Genomic DNA, 17,835 nt, shown 5'->3' with positions numbered 1-17,835 from the left:
CGGCATGATGACTTCCTTCGTCCTGGTTGTAATACCTTTTTTGATGATGCCCAGCATTCTGTTTGCTTTCTTTGAGGCTGTCGCACATTGCGCCGATGGTTTCAGTGATGTGTCGACCATCACCCCCAGGTCCCTTTCAAGGTTACTCACCCCTAGCAGTGTTCCCCCCATTTTGTAGCTGAACATCGGGTTCTTTTTCCCTACATGCATGACCTTGCATTTTTCTACGTTAAAACTCATTTGCCACTTTTTTGCCCAGTCTTCCAGTTTCGTTAGGTCCCTTTGCAGGTCTTCACAGTCTTCCGTGTTTCTAACCCTGCTGCAGAGTTTGGTGTCATCAGCAAATTTGATAACCTCACATTTTGTCCCTGCCTCCAGATCATTAATAAATATGTTGAACAGTAGAGGTCCCAGCACTGACCCCTGTGGAACTCCGCTCGTGACCCATTGCCAGTCAGAGTATTGGCCTTTTACTCCAACCCTCTGCTTCCTGCCAGCCAACCAGTGTTTGATCCATCGGTAGATATCCCCTTGCACCCCGTGGTACCACAGCTTTTTAAGTAGCCGTTCATGAGGTACCTTGTCGAAGGCTTTTTGGAAGTCAAGGTAAATGATGTCTATGGATTCCCCCTTATCCATCTGGCTGTTTATTCCCTCAAAGAAGTACAGCAAGTTCGTGAGGCATGACCTTCCCTTGCAGAAGCCATGTTGGCTCGCCTTCAGTTGTCCATGGTTTTCTATGTATTCGCATATTGTGTCCTTTACCATTGCTTCCATCATCTTCCCTGGAACCGAGGTCAAGCTCACAGGCCTGTAGTTTCCCGGGTTACCCCTTGATCCCTTCTTAAAGATGGGCGTGACATTTGCTATTTTCCAGTCCTCTGGGATCTCCCCTGTTTTTAGGGAGAGGTTACATATTTGGCGAAGTGTCTCTGCTATTTCGTTTCTCAGTTCTTTTAGTACCCTTGGGTGGATGCCGTCCGGGCCTGGTGATTTGTCGCTCTTTAGTCTGTCTATCTGTCTGAGGACATCCTCTTTGCTCACCTCTAGTTTTACCAACCTTTCATCCCCAATTCTTCCCCTCTTAATAGGCAAAAGTTGGAAATTCAGTAAAACAAGAATATAGTTGTCACATGCCAATGTTTATTTAATTTTAGTCGTTAATTGACCAGCCATATTTGAATAAGAGAGAACACAAACAAGTTGAGAATCTTCTGATGGACTAGCTTAATTTAATAACAGTTCTCTAGGAGCAGATCTTTCTCCCTGTTTCCCTTCTGCTGCAGCAAGGGAATAATTCCTGTTCTACAATCACAGCAAGTGCAAAATGGTGATTAGGAGGCGAGTGTCAACCTTTTAAAATCTCCCATACACCCCCTCTTTCAATTCCAACCAATAAAAAGAGGAATCCCAATAATGACATCATAAGAACACGGATCACTCAGGCTCGAATTCTGTATAGGACACTTTTGATAATCGCACACAAATGTCTTATTGAGAATTGTGCCTAAGCTTGCCTAAGAACCCTATTCTCTAACTGACATCCATGTTTCAGGTGCCAGTTAGAGAATCGGGTTGCTGCTGAGCTTATTGTTGTAAGGGATCTCCCTGCCATGATAAGTTTAGTGGCAACCCGTCCTCATCCCCTGCAAAGACTACTGGCAGGAGGGATACCTAATCCCTGAATGATCATGTCAGGAGGGATGCCCTATCTCTCCTGCCAGCACCCCCAAAAGATTGTGGAAGGAGGAATGCCCAGTCCCTCCTGCCCAGTACCTCCGAACCCAGCCCAATGTTCTCCAGCAGGAGGGATGCCCAATCTTTCCTGCTGATACCCTGTGAACCCCCCCCAATGATTGGAGACAGGAGAGATGCCCAGTCCATCCTGCCAACACCCCCCTACCCCCAAAAAAGTTTGCCCCTCTCCGAAAGTTCATCCCAACTCCTGGAACCCCAAAATATTATCCCTACCTGGACCCCCACTAACTCCACCTAGATCCTCCCACCCCAACAAGGACCCCACCCATACCCCCTAACCTGTTTAGTTGGCCAGTCAGTAGACCCGCTTTCAAAGGAATAGCGGCCCTGTCCCTTCCCGGCCTTAGGCACCTGGGCCAACTGGAAAGTTAGGGTCATCTCCCAGTACATTCTGCGATGCACTGGGATTGGCCTAAGATTCCAGTTGGCCAAATCCCAATGATTTGTATTTAATTGCATTGTAAATCACTATGACCATGATTTAACAGTATATCTAATCTTTTAAACAAACAAAATAAATTAAAAAATACATCCAAAAAAGGAGCCTACCTGTTCTTCACATATATATGATTTATTATAAAATAACCTTATGAATGTGTATTAAAGCTTTACAAAAAACATGAAGCTCCCATAACTTAGCTGAGAGAAAAATATTTTTAAATTTAAAAGCAATATTTAGCCAAGCCTAATGCAGATTGATATGCAGATACTAGGGCTAGAGCTATTTCTGTGGTAGGTTCTATGAGCCTATATCTCCAGTGCTGAAGCAATTACATTGGTTGCCCATGGAGTACCGTATTGAGTACAAAATTTTGACTATAATACACAGTGGCGTACCTAGGGTATGTGGCACCCGGGGCCCATCATTTTTTGACACCCCCCCCCCCCCTCATGGAAAAATTTTTTTTTTTTTTTTTTTTTGCAATAACCATGAAATGGAATAAATGGTCAGAATAGAAACAGGCAGTGAAAATTTTCTTTTATTGAACCTCATTTATGTAACCATTATTCCAAACATAACATAACATAAATTATGTCGGAATTGTCATGACATCAGAAGTACATATGGAGTAGTTGCAGGTGATGCTTGGGACAGTTCTGATTATGTTAGTTTGGTTTTATGTGTTTTTTGAATAAAAGGGTTTTTATTTCTTTTTTTAAGGTTTTGTAGTTTGTGGTCGAGGTCAATAGGTTGTAGAGTTGGGGGTCAAGTGTTGCAGCTCGAATGGCTAGGAGGTTGTCGAACAGTTTTTTTCTTTTGACGTTTTTGGTTGGAGGGTGTGTGAATGGTGCGTGAGTTCTCCTATGTCTGTTTGAAGTGGATTGAATTATTTAGCTGAAGAAATTAGTTACCCCCCCATTCCACACACATTAATTCTCTTCCATTTTTGTTCCCATTATAAAAAAACACTGATAAGTTCCCAGGAAAAAAATACATTAAAATAAGAAGTGAAAACAAAGGCCCCTACAGATGAGAACATAACATAAGAATAGCCTAACTGGGTCACACCAATGGTCCATCATGCCCAGTAGCCCATTCTCATGGTAGCCAATAGTGCTGCCCGATTCAGAGAAAAATATTTCATTCGATTCGATTCACCCTGTTGAATCGATTTTTCGATTAGATTCACTGTTAATGACACCGCTTTTTAAGTTTAAACAAAGTATAACAATAAATTTCACAACAACAATAAATTTCACAAAGTACTTAAAAAAAAAAAATCACATTTTTCCATTAAAGCAGTTCTGGAGACATTTGCTTGAACAGTCTTTTTTCCCAGTCCATAAGCAAGCAATATGAAAAAGATTTCCTTAATTATCTACTCAAACATTTTTGCTATTTACTTTCATTGTACCTAGACTATTATTCAGTAGAAAAAATTTAGTTTGTTCAATCAAGCAGAACATTCACTCATAGAAGTCCAATGTCCACACAGGATTTGATTGAACAAACCATATTTTTTCTACTGAATAATAGTTTAGGTATACTGAATAGCAAAAATGTTAAAGCCACACAGAAAAGCAGTAAAAGTCAATAGGTTCTCCAAGTGGGAACAACCTGATGTCTCAGCACTTGAGGAAAAGACCACGTAATAATGTTTATAAGATAAATCATATAAATGATTATACTGAAGCAGGGTGTCCTCAGCGTGAGAGGTAAGCGAGAGGAGAGAATTCTCCAGTGCTTTACACAATAAGGCTCCTCTGCCTGCAGTGCACACCATCATAGGACACCTCAGGTGTGCTCAAATTAATCAATGTGATAAATTAAACAGTGATAAACAATTGGTCAATCACAAGAGTGCAAGATCAAACAGGTTGTTCCCACTCAGAGAACCTATTGACTTTACTGCTTTTCTGTGTGAGTAGATAATTAAGCAAATTTCTGATAGCCTACAGAACTGATTCTCACCTTCCATCCCCAGCCCCCAAGACTTACCAGACCCCCCCTGCCGATGCATTTACTTACTGCCTGAACTGGATATTAAATCGTGGGGAAGAGAGGAGAAATGCGGGGAAAGAGCCAGCCAAAACTAGTATTTGTTGCTGCTGAGTGCACCAATCCAGGGCAAGCAGACGCTTCCCCCATGTCTTAATAACAGACAATGGACTTTTCCTCCAGGAATTTGTCCAAACCTTTCTTAAAACCAGCTACGCTATCTACTTTTAACATAACTTCTGGCCACTTCATTTTTAAGCTTAGATCTTTCCTTCCAAACAGAGACCTTGCTAGATGTCAAATACAGCACAAGGTAACTTCACATGGACTTAACTGTGCAGGAAATGAATCTCCTCATACACCCACCATATAGTGCAAAAATGTGCAAAGGTCTGTTTTTTTCTTTCGATCACTACATAGCCTAATGCCACACAAGCAGCGCTGTTACAAACATATTCTGAAGGTCAATGCTAAGGTTGACAAAGTTTCCTTCCTTGGACCAGAAGGAGATACTGACAAACCACTGGAAGAGATTCTAAAACAACTACCCAGAAATAACACCCAAAGACCCACTCAGTGTGTGAACCAGTTGAGTGGAGTGGACTAACTGGGGGTGGAAATGGGCCCAGAGTTTGCTCAGCAGAATTTCCCAGACTACCTCTTCCTCTCAACACACTGACATGCTACCACCACCACCAACACTAGGAACACCTCACCGAGTATGCCAGCAATGCTTATAAACTTTATAAAACACATTATTATATTTTCTTATAAAGCATATATTTTAACTGAACTCAGCCTTGCCATTCACAAAAATAGAAAAGTTCCCATTTCAAGCTGTCTCATGTACACTTTTCAAATCTAACATATTGTAATCACAAAACAGAAAATAAAATTATTTTTTCTACCTTTTGTTCTCTGATCAATATTCAAATCTTGTTGGTCCCAGGCTCTTGTTGTCTTGCTTGCCAGGGTCTCCTTTCTCCGTGCTAACCATCCGTCTGCCATCTCTGTTCTCCCCTTCCGTTTCCCTTCCCTCTCCCGGAGATCTGGCATCTTTCCTTTTTTTTTGTCTCCATCCACAGATTCACCTTTTCTCAACTCCCCACCACCCCAGGATCCACCATCTCTCCCTTTCTGTTCCCAACTATCCTCCTATCCAGTATCTCTATCCCCCCTCCACACCATCCCCTGTTTCCAAGTTCTCTCCCTTTCTGTTCCTTCCCTCCCTAAATCCCATTATGCACCATCTCTCTCCCACTCCTCTGTTTTTAGACCCATTATTTCTAACCCCCAAAGTCTGGCATATGCACGTATCTTTGAACCCCCCCTTCCCTCTCTCCCTCTGTGTACTTTTACACCAGGACCCCCCCCCCCCGAAGGTCTGTCCCCCCTCAGAAGGGCCACCCCCCCCCCCTGAAGACCTGCACCCCCCGAAGGACTTTACCTCCCACCCGAAGGTCTGTCCCCCTCTGAACGCCTAAACCCCACCCCTGAAGGCCTGCACCCTCCCCGAAGGATTGTACCCCCCACCCGAAGGTCTGTCCCCCCCTGAAGGCCTGCACCCATCCCGAAGGCCTGCACCCACCCCGAATGCCTGCACCCACCCCGAAGGCCTGCACCCACCCCGAAGGCCTGCACCCCCGAAGGCCTGTCCCCCCCCCTTGAAGGCCTGACCCCCCCTTGAAGGCCTGCCTGCTTGTCCCCCCTTGAAGGCCTATCCCCCCTTAAAGGTCTGCCTGTCCCACCCCCTTGTAGGCCTGTCCCCCCTTAAAGGTCTGCCTGTCCCACCCCCTTGTAGGCCTGTCCCCCCCTTGAAGGCCTGACCCCCCCTTGAAGGCCTGCCTGCTTGTCCCCCCTTGAAGGCCTGTCCCCCCCTTGAAGGTTGGCACCCCCCCAAAGGCCTGCACCCCCTTGAAGGCCTGTCCCACCCCCTTAAAGGCCTGTCCCCCCCTTGAAGGCCTGCCTGCTTGTCCCCCCTTGAAGGCCTGTCCCCCCCCTTGAAGGCCTGCACCCCCCCTTGAAGGTTGGCACCCCCCCAAAGGCCTGCACCCCCTTGAAGGCCTGTCCCACCCCCTTGTAGGCCTGTCCCCCCCTTGAAGGCCTGCCTGCCTGTCCCCCCCTTGAAGGCCTGCACCCCCTTGAAGGTCTGCACCCCCCCCCCGAAGGCCTGCACCCCCCCGAAGGCCTGTCCCCCCACTTGAAGGCCTGCCTGCCTGTCCCCCCCTTGAAGGCCTGCACCCCCTTGAAGGTCGGCACCCCCCCTGAAGGCATGCACCCCCCCTGAAGGCCTGTCCCCCCTTGAAGGCCTGTCCCCCCCCCTTGTAGGCCTGCACCCCCTTGTAGGCCTGTCCCCCCCCCCTTGTAGGCCTGTCCCCCCCTTGAAGGCCTGCCTGCCTGTCCCCCCCTTGAAGGCCTGCACCCCCTTGAAGGTCTGCACCCCCCCCCCCGAAGACCTGCACCCCCCCTTGAAGGCCTGCCTGCCTGCCTGTCACCCCCCTCCCCCTTGAAAGTCTGCCTGCCCGCCCGCCCGCCCCACCCTGAAGGCCTGATGCCCCGACCCACCCCGAAGGACCATTCGCCCCCCTGGCCTCCCCGCACTACCTATGAAGCAGCCGCAGCAGGATCGCGACGTCAGCTATCTTTGCGCTGCTTAGGAGCTGCTTCCTGCGCCCGGCTACCTTAAGCTACTGCCCCCCCCCATGCCCGAAGGACCGCTCGCCCCACTGACCTTCCAGCACACCTATGAAGCAGCCCGCAGCAGGATCGCGACGTCAGCAATCCCTCAGCTGCTTGGGCGCTGCTTCCTGCGCCGCGGTCCCGCCCCCTCCTCTGACGTCAGAGGAGGGACGGGACCGCGGCGCAGGAAGCAGCGCCCAAGCAGCTGAGGGATTGCTGACGTCGCGATCCTGCTGCGGGCTGCTTCATAGGTGTGCTGGAAGGTCAGTGGGGCGAGCGGTCCTTCGGGCGTGGGGGGGGACTGAGCGGCAAGGCCGGGAACACCCCCTCAGGGCTGGTACCCGGGGCGGCCCGCCCCCCCCGCCCCCCCCCCCCCGCCCCCCCCTATGTACGCCACTGATAATACATCATGTACTCTACAGGGAAGCAACAAGGTACCTGGTTGAGGCACTGAGAAGATATGTGCCAAAACATGAGCTATGCTCACAAACAGCAATGAGACCATCCCTCAAACAAATTCACGATGTGCACTAAAGAAAGACCTGGAGAGCAGTGAACTCGGTGGCTGGGACGATGCTTTGGAATGCAACGAAGGGCTCATTGAGGTCGTGTTCTGAATTTGGGTCCTTAAAAAATTGGTAAAAATCCATCTGTTTGTTAAAGCCTTTTACAAGTAAGAAGACAACCACCTCGCCAATTCGCTGACCTCGGAACCAAACTACAAAACCTTCAGGAGAGAAATCAAAACTATCCCCCTCTTTTACTAAAGTGTGCTGATCAATTTAGCATGTGCAAACTGATTTAGTGCACACAAACTGATTTAGCATGCGATAAATGCTAACCCGTCCATAGAATATAATGGGCATGCATTAAATCAGTTTATGCAAGCTAAATCGGCCAGCACACCTTATTAAAAAAGGGGGTATGTTATTTAGGAAATTTCTAGGAAATTTATTAAGACAAGCTCATGATATAACCAGTTACCTCAATCTCTCTCCAGAGCCTAAACGTTCCAACTAAATAGCTATCTTGTAATCTTCTGGATATGATCAGAATCTCCTCTTATGGTAATCCATCTAGAAATGGAAGGTATTGGTGGAATAAAAGACACCAATATAATGTCATGTAATGTAATATTGGTAGTTTTCTCAAAATGACCCAAATTGATCTGGGACACTGATATTTTACATGATTCTCAATAGTGCATAGATGTTGGAATTTGTACATTTTTTAAAGTATGTCCTTTATATTATGTACGTGAAATTGTAATCCACCTAGTTGATAGGCGGATTAGAAATGTTTAAAATAAATGAATAAATTTATAAAGCACTGAAAGACATACATAGTGCTCTACATTTGACATATAATAGATGCTCCATGCTCCAAAGAGCTTACAATCTAGTTTGGACATATAAGTGTAGGAGATTTACTTGCAGAGAGAATAAAAGAAAGGACATGGGTATTTTTTTAAGTGGGTAAGAGTTAGGGGTTAAAAGTTGCCTCAAAAAAAACTGGGCAGTTTGCTCCATGCATAGAGTGCAGCAAGATAGAAAGGACTGAGTCTGGAGTTGGAAGTGGAGGGGAAAAGTATGGTTACGAGGGACTTTCCTTTTTTAAAAAAATTCTTTATTCATTTTCAAATTTACAATAAGTGTAACAATATATCCAAACAAATCTATATATATAAAATCGGAGGTATGTATGTGTGTATGTATGTATGTATGTATGTGTGTGTGTGTGTGTATGTGCCGCGATCACGCAAAAACGGCTTGACCGATTTGAACGAAACTTGGTATGCAGATCCCTCACTACCTGGGATGATATGTTCTGGGGGTCTCGCGGCCCACCTGCACACGTGGGCGGAGCTACAAACAGAAAATCAGATTTCACCCATTCATGTCAATGGAGAAAATGTAAAAAGCTGTCATTCTCACAGTAATTCAAAAACGGCTTGACCGATTTGAACAAAACTTGGTATGCATATCCCTCACTACCTGGGGTGATATGTTCTGGGGGTCTCGTGGCCCACCTGCACACGTGGGCGGAGCTACAAACAGAAAATCACTTTTCACCCATTCATGTCAATGGAAAAAATGTAAAAAGCTGCCATTCTCACAGTAATTCAAAAACGGCTTGACCGATTTGAATGAAACTTGGTATGCAGATCCCTCACTACCTGGGGTGATATGTTCTGGGGGTCTCGCGGCCCACCTGCACACGTGGGCGGAGCTACAAACAGAAAATCAGATTTCACCCATTCATGTCAATGGAGAAAATGTAAAAAGCTGTCATTCTCACAGTAATTCAAAAACGGCTTGACCGATTTGAACAAAACTTGGTATGCATATCCCTCACTACCTGGGGTGATATGTTCTGGGGGTCTCGTGGCCCACCTGCACACGTGGGCGGAGCTACAAACAGAAAATCACTTTTCACCCATTCATGTCAATGGAAAAAATGTAAAAAGCTGCCATTCTCACAGTAATTCAAAAACGGCTTGACCGATTTGAATGAAATTTGGAATGCAGATCCCTCACTACCTGGGGTGATATGTTCTGGGGGTCTCGCGGCCTACCTGCACACGTGGGCGGAGCTACAAACAGAAAATCAGATTTCACCCATTCATGTCAATGGAAAAAATGTAAAAAGCTGCCATTCTCACAGTAATTCAAAAACGGCTTGACCGATTTGAACGAAACTTGGTATGCAGATCCCTCACTACCTGGGGTGATATGTTCTGGGGGTCTCGCGGCCCACCTGCACACATGGGCGGATCTACAAACAGAACATCAGATTTCACCCATTCATGTCAATGGAAAAAAATGTAAAAAGCTGCAATTCTCTCAGTAATTCAAAAACGGCTTGACCGATTTTAACGCAACTTGGTATGCAGATCCCTCACTACCTGGGGTGATATGTTCTGGGGGTCTCACGGCCCACCTGCACATGTGGGCAGAGCTACAAACAGAAAATCAGATTTCACCCATTCATGTCAATGGAAAGGATGTAAAAAGCTGCCATTCTCACCGTAATTCCAACTATAAAACACTTTCTATGACACTATAACCACTAGGGACATCGTTTCTATTCTACCACGGACACCATACATATAGAGTTTGTATATTCTAACTGTGTTTGTAACTGTTTCCTTCATGCACCCCAGTTCATAATGTTATTACATTACATGAGTACTCACATATCCTGAACTAGGAACACAGGTTCCATTCTGAACCGGGAACAAACTGCATGGAGTTTCTTTTCGACCTGAGTTTCCACATATTGAGTTGTTTAAATCAATACTGAAACTTTTGGATGCCACTTATTCCAACAGATCTTCCTTTTCAGTTTACGAGATTGCAAATTCCAGTGAGACTTGCATTCTCTATCACAATCAGCAAATCACAGGGACAGACTATTACATACTCTGGAGTGGATTTAAGATCCCCCTGTTTTTCCCATGGACAACTCTATGTTGCTTGATCAAGGGTGGTTCACCCAAGAATTTATATGTTCTTGCTCCTGGAGGTGAAACTAAAAATGTTGTTTATAATCAAGTTTTGTGTTAGTTGTATTGTATTCATTTTGTCAAATATTTCACATTATAATTTGAATATTGTACTTTTTATAAAGCTGTTAAAAAATAATTTCATTCACCACTATAAAGTATCTTTATTTGATTCCATTTACAGTGTTATTGCTATAATTAAATATCCGTGCAACGCCGGGGTATCAGCTAATTAACAATAAATATAACACTTAATAATCATCAATGGTACAAATGATATGCTCTTATCTCCTACCCTTCCCAACCTCTCTTATCATATAATCAATATCTTATACAATATGTAACAATGAATTTACCCTCCCCTCCCCCCTCATAATTGAACTTGTAAATTTAAGGGGAAAAAAAAATAAAATGTCATATAATCAGTACAATACTTGTAAATGGCTTCCACACATCTTGAAATTTCCTGAAAACCCCCCGCTGTATTGCAATAAATCTCTCCATTTTATAAACATGACATAAGGAATTCCAGCAGAAATTATAATTTAATCTACGCCAATTTTTCCAATTATATGTAATTTGTTGAATGGCAACGCCAGTCATAAGTAATAATTTATTATTTGTAGAAATCTGAGGGGTTGCAGAGTGGTGCATTTGTAAGTCAGTAAGAGGAGTTTGAATTGTATTCAGAAATGGATGGGGAACCAATGAAATGGAAAAATTACTTGGACATTTGTAGATAACTAGTGGGTTTCAACAGATAAGATATTAATAAAAACCCATTTATAGTATTTATGAAAGCTTTCTTATCTAAGTGGATAGAAGAGTTTTTATGGTATATAAATAGTAGATATGGATTTTTAATATGCAACAGAAAATGTATAAGGTTTTTCTTTGCTGATTATGTTGGTGAAAATGTTATATATATAATTGTGTATTTTATGTACTTTAAAATATGTGTATATTTTGGAACCCACCTAGGTTTAGGCATGTTATAAATTGTTTAATAAAAAAAGAAATACTAATAGAATATTCTTTCTTCTCAGATATGGACAACTGTATGAGATGCCCAGAGGACCAATGGCCCAATGAAAAAAGAGATGTCTGCATCCCAAAAATGATAAGCTTTCTATCCCATGAAGAACCTTTAGGAATAGTTTTTATATTTATTAGTCTTTTCTTTTTTCTCATCACTGCTGTCATTCTGGGAATCTTCATTAAGTATCGAGACACTCCCATTGTGAGATCCAATAACAGGAATCTAAGCTATATTCTTTTAGTCTCCCTCATCCTTTGTTTTCTCTGCTCATTGATATTCATAGGCCATCCTGAGAAAGTAACCTGCTTTCTCCGACAGACTGCCTTTGGAATAACTTTCTCCATCTCTCTCTCCTCTGTCCTGGCTAAAACAATCACTGTGGTCATGGCTTTCCAGACCACCAAGCCTGGAAGCAAGCTCCGGAAATGGATGGGTTCCAGGGTTTCATACTCTATAGTCCTTTCCTGTTCCCTTCTTCAAGTCTTCATATGCTTTGTCTGGTTGGGTACCGCTCCTCCATTCCCACATCATAATATTCAATCAGAAATTGGAACAATATTAATTGAATGTAATGAAGGGTCAGCAGTTGCATTTTACTGTGTTCTTTGTTACCTTGGATTTCTGGCTGGTATCAGCTTCATTGTAGCTTTTCTAGCAAGAAATCTACCTGACAGTTTCAATGAGGCCAAACATATCACCTTCAGCATGCTGGTGTTCTGCAGTGTCTGGATATCTTTCATTCCAACATATTTGAGCACCAGGGGCAAGTATATGGTAGCAGTGGAGATATTTGCTATTCTGGCTTCTGGTTCTGGAATACTGGGGTGTATCTTTATCCCCAAGTGTTACATTATTCTATTGAGACCTGACAGGAATAACAGGAAGTATATCACAAAAAATTAAATTGACTTATACTTCTCTAAATGTTAAAGGAAAGCAAAAATAAAAACACATTCTTGCATTATGTCAGAAATTTGTAAGTTCAACAGTTACATTCCAACTTGTATACAGTCCATCCAATATTTAAAGCCAGCTGTATCTTCATCATCCTCAAGAGGGCTGAAAAAGAGTAGGATGGGAAATTAAAATATTCAGTCACGTTCCTAATAGATTACTCATTTTAGGTTAAGGGGCCCATAATAAAAAAAAATAAAATGTTCAAAAAGTGGCCTTTTTGATTGTCCAGTGCCGATAATCAAAGCTGGCTTTATCTAAAACCAGCTTAGGCCTTTACCCTGCTTCTAAATGCCTAGAGTGGAAAGAGGCATTTTTAGAGGAGGGGAAAGGGTAGAAGGTGGGCCTACTAGACTTAGTCATACAGCAAGTATAACCAAAAGGTTTTACAGGTTGCCTAGTTGGAACTTATACGTTTTGAATTAGACTAAGTCAAAACAGGTATAAATTCTAAATAGGGGCCACTGAGCTGATTGCGGCTGCTGCAATCAGTTCAGCAGCCCCTGCAATCTGCCCACCCCACCACAATGATCATGGCAGGAGAGATGGCTCATCTCCCCTGCCGTGATTGCGATCCCCCAAAATCTGCGAACCACAGAAGGAGAGATGCCCAATCTCTCCTGCTGAGGTTTGGGGGGGTGATCCGGAATTTGGGGGGATTGGGGTTCAGGGGGCAGTAACGGGGGCATGAATCATAGGAAGGAGGGTCTGGGCTCCCTCTTGCCCATATTATAGGGGGGTGGGGAGGTCGCAGTGGGCAGGAGGGCTTGGTATCCTTTTTTCCCATATTTTAAGGGGTGGGGAGGTTGCAGTGAGCAGGAGGGCCTGGGATCCCTCCTGCCTGTATTTTAAGGGGGTGATGGGGTTGTGGGTTTCGTGTCTTGGCAGGAAGGGTTGGGCTCCTTCCTGCCGGTATTGTGTCGGGGTTTGGGGGTGGGGGGTAGATCGTGATCACGGCAGAAGAGAGTGGGTATCTCTCCTTCCGCAATTACCATACCCCCAAACTACCGTGAACCATGGCAGGAAAGATTGGGCATCTCTCTTGCCGCTGTTCCCAGAAGTTAAGGGGGGAGATCTCGATCACGGGAGGGGAGATGAGCCATCTCTCCTGCCACAATCGTTGTGGGGGGTGGGTGATTCTATAACCGGTGTTGTTTTAGACAGACGCTGGTTACAGAATCCAGCTTTTAGGTCTTGTTTTGGGCGTTTGGAACTTGGGCTATTTTTAGGTTTGTTTAGAAGTAGTGGTGGTCTGGGTGATTAAACTACTGAACGTACAGGTAGGCCATTCTCAAAAAAACCCCTCATTTTGGATGTTTTTTTAAGAATGGATATTTTCCCTGCTGCTACTTTAAGCATTTACGGCCTTAGGCCAAAAAAGGACTTAGATTTTTTTATTATTATTATGCCCCTCCACATGTATAGGGCCACCACTGTGATTGCAGTATCTGAATATTCAGTGCTTCTGTTTTAACATATAACAAGGCAAAAAAAAAAAAGAGATTAAATTACATATTGTCACCAGCATTTCAGGTGAAGATCTTCCTACCTCTGAGGATCTGATATATATTCTTTTAACTTTAACTTTAGAGTTAGAGGGAAGAGTAATATGGTTCATATGTTTGAGGAGAATTTCTGAGTATTTGAAATTGAAGTACATAATCTGGGATTGAATATGAAACTAGTATTTTGCTTTCTTTTGTAGAATAGACACCACTTACAATAGGCAGCTTTCAGATGCCTAAATATAGGGCTCCCTATGAGCAGGTAGATTTTTGGCTAGCGCGCGTGTAAAAGGAGCCTATAGACACACAAACTCCAATCTATCCACCATTGTAATTTTTTATTTATTTTTATTTATTGGTATTTTAAAATTATAAGCGAGTACATACTTGTTTAGGTAATACAGAAGAAATCATTAAAAATAGAATTTTGCAGAAAAAAGAAAAAATTTACTAACTTCCTTAGACCTCAATCATAACATAGGTCGGAGGATCCAAGTGAAATTAAAGAGAATATTAAAAGAAAACAACTATGAAGAATGGCTTAACAATTATCCCACTTTCTATATAAACTGTTAAATTACACTAAACATTTCTTCATATCAATGAATAACCTTCATATCAATTTCTTCATATCAATGAATAACCTTAGTTGATCTGGGGAGAAAAACATATATTTAATACCCAAGTATTTTATCATACATTTACAAGAATATTTGAACAAAAATGAGGCACCAATAGAAACCACCTCAGGTCTCATGGCAAGAAATAACTTCCTTCTTTCTTGAGTTCGTCTTGTAATGTCCGGAAATATCCAGACTTTTTTTCCCCATAAAATGGTAATTGAGATTTTCTAAAGAACATTCTACAAATAGAATTAGCATCCTGTTCAAATATGAAATATACTAATAGGGTTGCTCTATCAGTATTTTCGGTACAAGTTGAATCCAGTATATTCGTAATATTTAAAGGATCAAGAATATTTGCTTGTAAAGTCCCTGGTTCAGGTTCCATTGCTTTTTTTAACAGGTAGATAATAGATACGATTTACCGGCGGAATATTATCAGAAGAAAATCCTAACACTTCAATCAAGTATTTTTTAAGCAAATCAATGGGAGTCATCACCAAGGATTTAGGAAAATTTTAAATGCTTATGTTAAATCTACAATTGAAATTTTCAATCTGGTCAATCTTCCTATCAAGAACAATCCTTTCCTTCACCATACTGGATTTTAACTCTTCAAATTTATCTGTTTTGTCTGAGACTTTTTTTAGTTCAGAGGAAAATTCCATTTTTGTCCCATCCAATTTTCTCCCCAGGTTCTCAACTGTACTTACAAGCGATACAATCTGGGTAGAAGATCTTGAAACTGTAGTGTTCAGTGTCTTAAGAACATAAGAACATAAGAATTTGCCTCTGCTGGGTCAGACCAGAGGTCCATCATGCCCAGCAGTCCCAAATGCTCTCCACAGTTATTGCCACAGGTTTCTGTAGCTGGGGATTAGTTTGCACTACTCCTCCCAGCTCTTCATGCTCCTCTCTAGAACTCGCAGCAGTTGCTTCTTGGATTGGGGTTTCCCAGATCGAGTGTTCCTTGTCTGGAACTCCCAGCAGTACCGTGGCTGGGGCTGGAAGCAGCGGGGGAACAGAACCTGGAGGCGATAGAGATGTTTCAAAGTCCAGCTCTTTGGTGGCTCCTCCCGCCGATGAGACAGCAGACTGGGCTCTGGGCAACAGTGGAGACGAAGTGCAAGAAAACGCCATGTAGACCACTGAGCAGGTAGGGAAGTGCTGGTCGCCAAGGTTCTGACTGCACCATTCCCTTTCTGTTGGTATGAGACATTATTTTTCAGAAAAATCGGAATGCTCCGACCTAGTACAGGAGTGTTGCACTAATCTGCCGCCATCTTGGATCTAAGTTTTCCAACATTGTAATTTATGTTTAACAGTATAGAAAAGCAAAGAAAACTCACATTGATAACAGCATTTTATTTTTATTTTTTTTGCCTCTGGGTAATAAGTATTCTTTCTTAATTGCCTATGCCACAAAAGCATAGAAAATAGCTAGCATTCCCCTCAAACTTTGCTTTTGTGCCCAGATCATTTATATTCTGAAATTTACCCTTTAAGCAGAACATTCCAGATTGATTCTATGCTGAGTAAATGTAGGGACCCTTTTACTAAAGCACGGTAGGGTATTGCCACATGGCAAACAATAACACAGGCACACTGCACTTGCCAATGTGGTAAAAAAAGAGATCTTGGCCTCACCAAGTTCAATGCTGAGCTTTTGAGGTCTAGGCTCAAGCAGTGGAATATGGATGAAAGTGTAGAAGTCATGATAAGCATGTCATCATGCTTTTACCACCTTCTTTGCCCAACAAGATGGACTCTGCTTCTGCCACAATGTGACCAGTCTGTTTGATGTAAAATGGTGGTGTCTCTTCATTACTACCAAACTACACTCTCAAAATTATTTCAGCACTGCAATTATATAATAATAATAATAATAATAATTTTATTTCTTATATACAGCCAAAGCCATAGTAGTTTGAGGCGGTTTACAACGAAGAAGGGCTGGACAATCAGCGAAAATGTTACAATCAGAGAAAAAAAATAAAAAAAAAACCCAAGACACCAAAAAACTATTCCAAATATTAAAAGATCTAACACCATACCCTATTTGACCACTAACAATAACTCCTCCCCTTCAGCCTCCCTCCTAGCTGAACACTTCAAGAATAAAATTACAAACACCAGAGTTACTCTCATTAGTAACCCAACCCACCTACTCAAAGTCACAATACTTCCCACAGAAAATGAATCTTGTGCTGCAGACAGATCTTGGTCCCAATTCCCTAAGATACATTGGACCAAATTCAACAAACTCTACAATAAGTACAGCCAAGCATCATGTGAACTCAACCACTGCCCGCCATATCTCCTGTCATCAGCGAGCACTAAGTTCCGTACCTTACTCCTACACTGGATACAAATCATGCTCACAGATGGCATTTTCCCGAATGACCTCAGCGAAATCATCATCACCCCAATCTTAAAATACCCAAAAGGAAAAACAGACCTCTCATCCATCTACAGACTAATAGCCTCAATACCTCTATATATCAAACTAACAGAAGGATTAGTAGCCAAATTCCTCACCAACTATCTCGAGGACCATAACTTACTCCATCCCACGCAATCCGGCTTCAGAACTAACTTCAGCACAGAGACACTACTAGGCTCACTTATCGACACAGCAAGACAACACCTCAGCATTGGAAAAAAAATGCTGCTCATACAGTTGGACCTGACGGTGGCATTTGACCTGGTAGACCATAACATCCTACTGCAAATCTTGGACTCAATAGGCATCTCAGATAAAGTATACTCATGGTTTGAAGGTTTCTTAAAATCTAGAACATACAAAGTAAAATCAGACAAAGAAAAATCCAAACCTTGGTCCAACCCATGCGGCATTCCACAAGGGTCCCCACTGTCCCCTACTCTCTTCAACCTATATACCGCCTCTCTTGGCGTTTACCTGAACAAACAAGGCCTATCCTCTTATAGCTATGCTGATGACATCACCATCCTCATTCCTTTCGACCAACCAATGCTCTTAATGTCAGACACACTACACAGAACTCTAGCTACAGTTACAACTTGGATGGAAGACCACAAACTGAAATTCAACCCATACAAAACTAAATTCATCCTCCTAGAAAATAACAAAATCTCAACCTTAACCAACTTAGAAATCAACTCTATCAACTACCCTTTGCAAACCACCCTAAAACTTCTAGGTATTACTATTGACAGAGGCTGCACCATGCAACCACAAATTAACAAAACAATACAGAAATCTTTCGCAGTTATGAGAAACCTTAGACAAGTCTGAAAATTCTTTGAAAAAACACAATTTCAGCTCCTAGTACAATCTCTAATCCTAAGTA

General features: G+C 42.9%; 1 protein-coding gene across 1 annotated transcript in view; it reads left to right on the top strand.

Annotated features, from left to right (window-relative positions):
* The window catches only part of LOC117346249 (vomeronasal type-2 receptor 26-like), a 64,380-nt gene extending 52,056 nt beyond the window's left edge, over nt 1-12,324 (top strand). The window contains exon 8 of the mRNA XM_033915650.1: nt 11,429-12,324. Coding sequence (XP_033771541.1) covers nt 11,429-12,324 — 896 coding nt within the window. The remainder of the gene's footprint in view (nt 1-11,428) is intronic.
* Nucleotides 12,325-17,835: the final 5,511 nt, after the last annotated feature.

The sequence above is a fragment of the Geotrypetes seraphini genome, chromosome 12, assembly GCF_902459505.1.
Source record: "Geotrypetes seraphini chromosome 12, aGeoSer1.1, whole genome shotgun sequence".
NCBI lineage: Eukaryota > Metazoa > Chordata > Amphibia > Gymnophiona > Dermophiidae > Geotrypetes > Geotrypetes seraphini.
This window is presented reverse-complemented; position numbering and strand designations above follow the sequence as displayed.